At 40.5% G+C, this 11,266-nt stretch overlaps 1 protein-coding gene across 1 annotated transcript; it reads left to right on the top strand.

Annotated features, from left to right (window-relative positions):
• The first annotated feature begins 1,147 nt into the window (after nucleotides 1–1,147).
• On the top strand, nucleotides 1,148–7,980 carry pcdh20 (protocadherin 20). Its single transcript, XM_020079733.2, has 2 exons — nucleotides 1,148–1,328; nucleotides 1,729–7,980. The coding sequence occupies exons 1-2, from the start codon at nucleotides 1,281–1,283 to the stop codon at nucleotides 4,348–4,350; spliced, it is 2,670 nt and encodes an 889-aa protein (XP_019935292.2). The 5' UTR covers nucleotides 1,148–1,280; the 3' UTR covers nucleotides 4,351–7,980.
• Nucleotides 7,981–11,266: the final 3,286 nt, after the last annotated feature.

The following is an 11,266-nucleotide window of genomic DNA, read 5'->3' as shown; positions in this document are numbered from 1 at the left end:
AATTGACTGAATAAATAAAATAGAATAAAAATCAGGATAAATAAAGATAAATAAATAAGATTAGAGAAAGGCGGGTCTTGCATTTGCCTTTGAAAATATCTGGGTGTTGTATATTTACAGTATAATCTATATTAATTGCAGTCTATTTATATCACTGAAATATATTTTATTTCATACAAAGTGCCTCATAAAACTACTTGGCATCGTGCCTGTTTCCATCCTCTCGCCAAATAGGAAAGAAAGTGTATCATTAAGTTTCCGGCCTCTGCATTGGCCGTCCACTGGACCTTCATGATGAGGCGTGACAGCAAAGACCTGACAAAATGAGACTGTGTGACCGTCTCAATCCACTCTTCTTTTTTTTCCAAAGAACTTCAATCACTCAATTTCTCTGAGTCTCTCAGTCTGCTTCCAATCCCAGCAAACAGCTGGCCCTGGCATTTAGAACACATGGGGATTATGAGGTTGATTTAGTTAGAGGCTCAATCCAGAATCAGACCATTGCAACACTTATGATGATGAGATCACCTCTCTGACGGATATTTTCATACTGATTTCATGCATTTACAGCAGTGGAAGCTTATCTATTTATCTATCTATCTATCTATCTATCTGTTTATCTATCTATCTATCTATCTATCTATCTATCTATCTATCTATCTATCTATCTATCTATCTATCTATCTATCTATCTATCTGTCTATCTATCTGTCTAATGCTAGTCAAAAGTTCAGGGATTGTGAGAAACATTATGTTTGTCATTACATCATTACACGTTTGCTTTTATTCATCCTGTGTAGGTTTTTTTTTCCACTAGTGTTTTTTAACTAATGCTGGATTAAAGAAATCTCTGTCGCTGAATATTTTACTTCCTGTTTAATCTCTTGTGTCAGTATCACTTCAGTTAACGATCAGGTGCTTTCATTTGACCACTGGAATCCAAGGAATGCTGCTGTTAGAGGGTGTGTATAAATAGTTCAGGTGTGTGTGTGTGTGTGTGTGTCAACGTGCTTTGCCAGCGTGCGTGCAGAATATTAAATCTGTGAATTCAAGTAAACAGCCAAGTGTTCCTGGCCTCTCATTGGCTATAACAAGCGGCTGATTTGCATGTGGTGGGAGTGTCCTGAGCCAGCACTGAGATGAATGACTTGTTCAAGTCAGATAGCATTAAGGCTTAGAGCTCAGCAGAGGTCTGCGCTGCTCAGCACTCAAAATGCCTGGGTTACTTAAACTGCCTCTTTTACTGCTGTAAGTGGGAAGTGCTGGACCGGGACAGAAACATGATCGACAGCCAACACCACGGTCTTAGCAAAAGAGGAGGACTATGGGTACGTTTCCTGATAATTCAATTTACACACAAACTTCCCTTTAAAAACTGCAAGTAGCTTTTATGATGCTGTGTAAACAAGGAAGAGAGACACAGCTAGGCCCTCTCTGTATTACACTGTTTTTTTTTAATGACTTAAACTTGTGTAAAAGTAACTTAAGGTTCATGACAAATTGAATTTCATGACTGGCTGAATGAACATTATAAAGGGAGTTACACTAAGTGTCATGATTACAATTCAAATTGTGGTTGCCAGTGTCCACAGAGCTCTGCATCTTCTATTATAACTAGAAAATAATGTTCACACTGAATAATAAAACATTAGTGCTGCCTCATTTAGCAGACCTCATTCTGCAACCCTCTCATTAAACTGTGTTATCTTTAACTGTCTTGTATTACAGGGATTGTGCATCCTCTTGCTTTACACCAGCCCTCTCTCCTGTTTTGCAAATTTCAGCCAAGCGAAAGAGCTCATCTATAAGATAAAGGAGGGATTACCCAGAGGGACCTTCATAGGGGCCATCGGAGTAGACTTAAATTTGGATTTTACTGTTGAGCCCCCCTTTTTATTCAATCTCCCGCAAAAGAAGGTCAGTGGACAGTATGTGAATCTAAATAATACCACTGGAGAGCTTTTCACATCTGCCACAGAGATTGACAGGGAGGCCCTCTGTCCTGAAAACTCAGAGGGACGGGGATGTGTCCTGTCGCTGGATGTCTTTGTGTTGCCTCAGCAGTACTTTCAGCTCATCAAAGTCAAGATCGTCATTGAGGATGTGAACGACAACAGGCCAAAGTTCCCCACAGATGAGATCTGCTTGTCTGTCCCTGAAAACACACCGATTAATGCTCGTTATGCAGTGGAGCAGTCTGCAGTGGACCCGGACCTGGGTGTTCACGGAGTGCAGACCTACTGGCTGGTTAACGACTTTGGTGTGTTCACGCTGGACGTTGAGGAGAACGAGGGTGGAGAGCTGACACCTTTTCTCATTGTGACAGAAGCCTTGGACAGAGAGAAACAGGCTGAATACATTACAGATATCATCGCAGAGGATGGCGGGACCCCTCCTCTTCTCGGTGCTGCTACTTTAAAGATTTTCATCACAGATGTGAACGATAACTGCCCCCAATTCACAGAGTCACATATTAATGTGACTCTGTATGGGAATACCAGCAAAGGGGCCCATTTGGCACGTTTGCATGCTTTTGACCCTGACCTCGGTGCTAATGCTCAGATCAGCTACGCTTACAGTGAACGTGTGCCAAGGGACACCAGGAGCTTGTTCCATTTGGACAGAATCACAGGGGGGATCAAGCTTGCAGGGAAAATAGACACTGTCACATCCACCTTTTTCAAACTCACGGTTCTGGCTAATGGACCTGGTTGTATCCCTGCTGTCGCCACTGTTACTGTTCATATCATCCAAGTTGTGACTGGACCCCCTGCTGTCATACCCCGGTACATTGCACCAGAAAAGGACGGAGTGGTGAAAATAAAGGAGTCTGAGCCAGTGTTTTCTCCGATTGCTTTTTTTACTATTAAAAACATTGATATGAACCAAAAGGTGGACTGTCTTCTGGAAGGGACTGGTCCCTTCAGACTGGGCCCCTATCAGCAGTTAAAAAACGAATACCTGCTGGAGACTACAGAGCCCCTGGACTATGAAAAGATACAGGAGTATGAACTGATTGTGGTTGCTAAGAATACTGGAGGGCTTGTCATCAAGACCTTCCTCAAGGTGCAGGTTTTGGATGAGAATGATAACGCACCAGTGTTCCAGCAGTCTTTGGTGGAAATATCTGTGGAGGAAAACAATACACCAAACACCTTTCTAACACAACTCCAAGCCTCAGACCAGGACAGCGAAAACCGAGGGGAGGTCATCTACCTCCTTGGAGGTGACACCCCTGGGATCTTTGCTATAGATCGAGTGACAGGTGTCCTGACTGTGACCACGTCGCTGGACCGTGAGGAGAAAGAGAAATACCGATTCATAGTGAGAGCAGTGGATCAGGGGACGCCCAGGAGGGAGTCGATTGCAACTGTGGTGGTGACGGTGCAAGATCGGAATGACAACAGTCCACGCTTCATCAATAAGGACTTTACTTTCTTTGTTCCAGAGAACTTCCCAGGGTACGGTGAGATTGGAGTCCTCTCTGTGATGGATGCTGATGCTGGAGAAAATGGCTGGGTGGCCCTTTCCATCCTGAACGGCAGTGACATCTTCATGATAGACACAGGGCGAGGAGCCCTGAGGGCCAAGACATCACTGGACCGTGAGCAACAAGGGACTTACACGTTGTGGATTGAGGCCATTGATGGTGGAGAACCTGCTCTTTCCTGTGTCACCATGGTGACTGTATTGTTGTTGGATGTAAATGACAACCCACCTATTGTCCTCTTTCCTCAGTCCAATCAGTCCTACATGCTAGTGCTCCCAAATACGTTACCAGGAACATCGATCACAGAGGTGTATGCTGTGGATAAGGATACAGGCATGAATGCTGTGATCGCCTATAGTATCGTTAAGAGGAAAGGTGGAGAACCGGGGTCCTTCGCCATTGACCCAGAAACAGGAAATATCACTTTAAAGAGAGAACTCAGCAACCGGGGCCTCTACAGCCTTCTGGTGAAGGTCAGTGATCATGGTCAGCCAGAACCACTTTACTCAACAGTAATGGTCAACTTCTTTGTCAATGAAACAGTGAGCAATGAGAGTTACATCCAGAGTCTGCTGACCAGAGAGGCTGACATAGAGATAGAGGAGAGGCCTTGGTACATTGGCCAGATGACAGAGGGGCCTGAACGGTATGAGCGGTTCCCATGTCAGCCTGTCCTCATTTTTCTCTCAGTTGCCTGCCTGGGGCTACTCTTCGCAGTCATTACTCTGACAGCTTACATATGCTGTAAGAGGTTTAAAAAGCACAGAAAGAAAAGATCGGAAGTGGAAATACCTTTAAAAATGAAGAACGACTCCATGCAGGTTGTGAACAGAAAGCTCAGGCAGATCTCGAATATTTAATACTCAGCTGTCCACAAATTCCAAAAAGTACCACCGCTGTTTACAAGAATGTTTACAAAACTCACTGTGAGAAATGTAGTTCTCGTATGAAGTTGCTCTTTTCGCTTTTGTCATATAAATTTTATTACTGCAAAACATTGTGATTTAAATTGTATGCCACACTAGTCCTGTGCTCTCCCTTCTGCTTCTGATCACGTCTATGAACACCAACACTTGGGTTGTGTGTCAGCAAACCAAAGTAAAGAAATAATTGTATTGGTGTCAAAGTAATAACAGCTTTATTACAAAGTCATGAGAGCAACTCATTAGTCTATGGTCCATTGTAAATACTGTAAAAATGTTTTACAACTTTATATACAACTTTTGCATTCGCTTGACAAAGAGAGAAAACAGTTCAAGGCACAACAAATATTTCTTCCTTCATCTCTTGATAGTCGCTATTACAGTTACAATTATGGAGAAGTGATTGCTTTTGGAAGCTGGAAACATCTGGAACATGTGTTTTTTTTAAACAGTTTAAAAATGTAACAGTTTAAATACAGTTCAAAAGAAAATTTACTTTATTTGAGAACATTCTGAAAATGTATTTTTGGATCTGAAACAGTAGATTGACCAGAAAACCTCAGTTGTAATCAATAACAATCAATCAATGTTGTCTCCCTAGTTTTTCTAGTACTTTCAGTCACATCACACATCTGTAATGTGGCTATTTTGGGCTTATATGCGTTGCAGAATATACACAATGATAAAATATATATTACATTACAGGTTGAAAGCTCTTGAAAAAAAAGTAAGTGGACCTTGAGTTAAGCTTTTCCTTGTCCAAATTCTGTGTGATGGCTGAGAGCCATGGTTCACAACCAGATGCCCTACTTCCTGCGAAGGCTCACTGATGGTGCACTGTGTGTAAAACCTTTCAGTGCCACCTCACTGTGGCACACTCACATCTTTTCATCACACTGAGCAATTTGAACTGTTTCATCTTTGTCATCTGCTTCAAGTCACGTCCATCACCCTCCTTTATACGACCTCTCAGTTCTCAACGTGTCTGTGAAAACATGCTGTTTGTGAAAGAAAATCTAACTATTAAAGATACTTTATTTTTTTTAAATACACTGTTTTTGCTGTATTGATATCACCTGCATGCCCTGATGTGTTTTTAAATGTGATGTATCACAGCTTATTTGATATTTAATAAGATTTGAAGGTGCAATTTATCCTACTTCTCGCCACAAAATACACCAGATGTTTTTTGGTTGAATCATTGAGAACTTCCTTCAGTGGTGTATGAATAATTAATTATATTATAAAAACTGGATCAAAGTGAGATAGCAACCTCTTCAGACATGATTAAATCTGGTGTACAAATTAATTATTGCACCTCAGATGAAGACGAAATAGTCAAAGATCAAAAGCGTGAGAGGCTGCGTTGTTGTCATCACCTGTGCAGACAGAGCGAGCTGCTGAGCTAACACCCAGAGTCACGCTGTGCTGACAACTACTCCCGTCTGGAACATTTCAGGATCAAATCAATTTAGTCTAACAAACAGCTTTTCTCAGGCTTTTTGAGTGCTACTCACAAAAATATCCAAAAAGTCTGTACCTAGAAATTGTGAAGGGGGTTTTAGATGTTTTTTTCTTCCACCTCATGGACCTGCTGTGCCCTCTGCTCCACACAGCAGCTGCATTTTTAACCCTGTGCCAGTTGCATGCCTGTTGTGAAAGTTGTGTAGACAGAAAGGCTTCAGGACTCTGTGTATTCCTGTTAACCACTAACACTCCCAAGTCAGGAACTCACGTGTATTAGATATCCTTCGAAACCTGTTCGGGTTTGGCTCTTAGAGAACAAGAAGCGTGCAAACATACCAGCTCTGAGACTCTATTCACACTTAGCAGCTTCTCATGTTATAATCAGCATTTCAGTGCTGAAGCACGTCATGTAAGCACAGAGCACATCCGCAGCTCCAAACAGCTCAGTGTAATCCTGCAGTAATCACCTCTGGCCAAACTGTGCATTACACAAAAATGAGAAAAAAGATTATAATTGTTTGTGTTTATGTGCACAGTGATTCTTTTTCAAGACAGGTAACAACACAGGTCATATAATAACCCCCCCCAAGTCATGATGTTTAAATACTGTGTCTGCTTCATGTCACGGGGAAGTTAGACTTTGCTTAATGTCTTGGACGGGTTCAAAAGGCCACTTAGTGTATCATCAAGTTGTTGGAGATCAAAAGAACAAACAGTGTAAGCACGGTGCATTCCTCCAATGTGTGTGTGTGTGTGTGTGTGTGTCTTTACTAAGAAGCACACTGAGCTGAAAGATGTTCCGTATGTCAGTGCTGCCTCTTTGCACAGAACGTTCGTCTCTGTGTTTCAAAAAAAACATCACGATTAGGTTGTTGATGATACATATTTAAATAAATATTTCATAATCAGCACTCGAGGCGTCTCTGACTTTAGGATTTTGAACTCCTATGGACAATCAATCAATACTCTGGGTGTTATGTTCCACATCTGTCTACAACACATACATCAGCCACCAAGGCAATGGCTGTTTGCAGCCAAGTGACACAGAATTTAAGATGATTTCTGCACATTGTTTTACACTGAGCAAACAATTACAGCATATGATTAATAGCAGTAATAAAAATGGAGGTTTTTATTTTCAACATTAACATCAACCTTTTTTTGATTCTCTCAATTAGTCACTTTCACTCAGGATGTTGAAATGGGAAACACGTCATACAAGCCCTTTAGGCCTATTAAAGCTTAAACCCAGATGTTATAATGACAAAGTACACTCCTGTGTGCAATAACAAACAATGGCTCTGCACAAGGTTTGCACAAGGTTCAGATATTTTCACATTAACAAGGAACAATTACCCTAAATTTAACAATGAAAAAATATGCTATTTCTACCTTATTCATTATTTTGAACCCTTGTTTATTTTGTTGATTATAAACTTAGGTGGTTAAAAATATTTTTGAAAAAATTCTCAAATTAATTCATAGACGGTTCATGTATTTTGATACATGTACAGGCGACAAAATAATAGGAACATCTTCGGTTCTCCTGTAGTGGTGTGGTCAACAACTAATAACAAATTATATGCTGAAAAATTACCCAACAACCAAAACTTTTTACATGACTGAGAGTCTACAGCCTTCATTTAATTTAAGTGGTTATCAATATAAGTTTAGCTAAGTCGCACCAGGGGCGTTACAATGGAGTTTGGGGGCCCAAGGTAAAAGAGATCTGGGGGGCCCTACATCGAACCAAACCGACATTTTAAAATTCCAGATTCGTTAAAGTAGTAAAGTTTAAGTTTAACCACCACCATCATCCCAGGCACATCATATACACACATTTAAATGTCCTAGTCTTAAACCTCAAACCTCTTCTGGCAGAATGGGCAGCATGGAGTCTTGTTAGGTTCCAATTATTGTGTTGTTGAAGTCTCTTGTACACAGTTAATCATAGAGTTCAAGGGGGTAGCAGTGGACTTACATAATCAGCAGTTCTCTGGGCCCCCCTCCTCTCAGCTTGGGGGACCAGACACACTTGCTTGGTTTGCCTATTCTGTTGCAAACCCTTGATTAGCTCTAAAAACAAAGGTACAACTGAGGATGATGGAAGTGTCATTATTTTTTGCCAAGTATTTCACAAATTGAAATTGCGTTAATTTGATGGCATTAAAGAGAAAAGCTAGTATACATTGCACATTAATGTTTCTAACAAATTTCATGGGCATTCATCCAATAGATGCTCAGATAGTTTTGTTTGTTTTTATTGGAGTTATGTTTTTTTGTTGTTTCACCAACATGAGATCCTTATTTTAGTACATGTGGGAACCATTGATGAAATAATTCAATGTGTGCCAATTCAAACAGATGCTGAGACATTACACTTGAAAGTGAAGACTGGATGTTGGTGCTAGATGAGAAGTTGATTCATCGTCAATGTGGTTCATCATTCATCTTTAAGAATACATTGAAGTTCTGTACCACAGTGGAGAGGATGGACCGACAAATAATACATTTTTTAGGCTTGGAAAGAAAATAGCAGTTTGTTTTCATCTGGCTGCTTGAAATCAAATCTGCAGCATGTGTCAGCAGCTCGAGTAGTAACTCAAGTACTGTACTGTATCAAACAGCGCTTTGATCGACACATCCTTCTGTCCAACATTATCCTCTATAGGACCTTTCACCCTCAACCTTAATTGCTTTTAACCTTCCAGAGTGTCATTTTGCTATGTCTCTGTCTCATTACAAGAATCCTGCTCCAAGTTTTGCTCACAGTAGCTGGAAACAGCTGGGAAGGGCCAGGGTCACCCAGACTGAGACACTCTGCAGCTTTTCTACATGACTGATCACCTCCTGTTGCTGTAATCCCGCTGACAGCCAGTCCAGCATCTTCAGACGAGGGCAGAATAGACAGTAGAAGAGTGAATTGGCTTAAGTCAGGCTCTGCAACTCTTTGTGACCCCAGGGATTAGTCTTACACACTGATTTACTACACGTAGGTTATTAAAAAGACATAATTCTCAAGCAGAGGAGGTGTTAAGACAGAAAAACCTCATGCATGGAGGAGCATCGGGGTAGGACTGCACAACATGGCTGAAAAATATATCAAGACACAAATGTTCATATCGGTCAACACTGACAATCATCACATCAAAAGTCACATTATTGTTCTCTATGGTTTAAAGACTAATTTCTGCAACTGAGTAAAGGTTGTGGTTTTAAAGAAAGACAAACATTTAATAAATAGCAAAACATCTGACCAGTCTGACGTAGATCAATTATGTGTTACATCCTCATTTCTATCAAATAGCTAATTAAAACTTTATTTATACTGCAGCCAGCCACCAGGGGGCTATTAAGACTCTTTAGTTTCACTTTTGGGGAGCTGTCTGGAAGTCCATCTTTATAAACAGTCTGTGCCTTCAATATATAGATATATATTGGATTCTTGTTTTTATACTATTGATGCACATCGATGTTAATAAATTGATGATAATAATTGATATTGTTAAATTGCACAGCCCGACACTGAAGCATTTCTTTAACTATGTTTTCATTGTCTGTAGATGTTAAACATATAATTAAGGATTTAGTCGTCAGGCTCAACGTAAACACTGGTCCTACGACTCTCTCTCTTTCTCTCTCTCTCTCTCTCTCTCTCTCTCCTGGAATGTGGGAAAGTCTTTCTGAAATTACATTAAATTCTTAATGGTGTAGACAGCAAGTAATTACCATCAGCCACAGCCTGATCCCATTTCCAGATTGGCTTTATTGTCGCGTCCCGGCCTTGAAATCAAATAAATAAAGACACAATGAGAGGCCCAGGTTGGGTTACACAGATCTGATGAATAGAAGAGGCTACATTTCCCAAGTTATGACATGAAATACGATCGCCCCTCACCCTACACACACACACACACACACATTTAAGCCACCATTTTCAATAATGCATCTTCATACATCCCCCTGCTGAGGACCACTGCCTTTGATCTGAAGCATCTTTCATTTGCTGTGATGCAACAACATATAATCCAGTGGCACTCTTTTGATCCCGTCGTGGATTACGTTACTAATTTCCTTTTTATTCGATCGTCCCTGTTTGTCTCTCTGCTTCATCCAGTTTCATCCCAGAAAAACACAGAGGGGGCTTCCAGGGAATTAGCTGCAGCAGTGTGTTCCTCAGCAACTTATTTTTCCCACAACTGCAAACGACTTAATTCCAGCCGTCCCTGCCAATTAATTTATCCTTCATCACAGCCCTGAGGGAATTCACTTGGACAATGTTGTTCCTGTTCCCATTGCTAAAAAAAACAACAACAGTAAGTAAAATTTATAAAATATGCAAATATATATTTTGAACATCTAAAGATTTTCTGATCGGAGCTGACAGCAGGATGTGATGTTACAGCTTCAGTGTTGGTGTGTGCACAGGTCTCTTGCCTTATATGCAAATATGTGCATTTGAACACTGTTGTCATCACTCAAACTAACACGTCCCTCCGTCTTCAGGACTCAAACACTAACACAATCAAATAAAGACCTTGTCAGCACCCGCACATTTTCAGAAATGTTGATTTATACGTGTTGTCTCTATAAATAGATAAATGAAATGAAATTCTCAGGGTGGTTTGGCTGAATCAGTTTGGCACAAGTGACAAATACAATGTTCTCATTCCTCAGGTGAACTGTTACACAGTTTTCACCAAGTCACTATTGCTGGGTTGGTAAAGTTTCATATGTATGTTTGCCTTGAGCCGGAACTTGTCCCATATTTCTTGCAGTAGAGTCACATGTAGATTTCTCTATTACAAATGTTACTGAACTCTTGTGAACTTTTAAAAGACTTGGACCAATTCAAAAATGTGTTATTGCTTTGATGTTAACCTTGTGTTCCTTGTTTGGTTATTTGTTTGCACCTGTTTTATTTTGAAACTTCTTTCCCTGTGTATCTCTCTAGCTTTACTTCCTGCCTCTGTCCTGTTTTTTTGCTCTTGTGATCGTCGGCACCTGTTCCTCATGTGTTCCACCTGTGTTCAATCATCCCTGCCCGCCTTGTGTATATAGTCTCTGTGTGTCCCTTTGTCTTTGTCACTTGGTCTGTTTACAAATGGCTTCTCTGTGTGTGTGTGTGAGTTCTGCTTTAAAGTTTTAAATGTGCCTGTTGTTTCTGTGTGGATTCTTTTAAGCGAAACTCTTACAATAAAGAAGTTTTAGGTATTACAATTTAAAAGTACTGTGAAAGTATCAAAGAGCTCAGTCTCAGGAGAAATGCTTTCAATCTGTATTCAGACTATCCTCTAAAATTACCCGTCAGTAACTTTGTGACTCACCACAGTCAACTGTGCACCTTGTAGATAAGGTTTCTCTGTGTTTAACTGAAATCTACTTT

Source organism: Paralichthys olivaceus, chromosome 1 (genome assembly GCF_024713975.1).
Source record: "Paralichthys olivaceus isolate ysfri-2021 chromosome 1, ASM2471397v2, whole genome shotgun sequence".
In the NCBI taxonomy this organism is placed as follows: Eukaryota; Metazoa; Chordata; class Actinopteri; order Pleuronectiformes; family Paralichthyidae; genus Paralichthys; species Paralichthys olivaceus.
Note: the sequence above shows the minus strand (reverse complement) of the source record. Positions and strands in the feature narration are given on the sequence as shown.

Bases quoted from the DNA above. Each gene is read 5' to 3' on its own strand.
- pcdh20 (XM_020079733.2), top strand. From the start codon at position 1,281: ATGATCGACAGCCAACACCACGGTCTTAGCAAAAGAGGAGGACTATGG. The intron at 1,329-1,728 runs GTACGTTTCCTG...CTTGTATTACAG, and splicing joins GCAAAAGAGGAGGACTATGG to GGATTGTGCATCCTCTTGCT.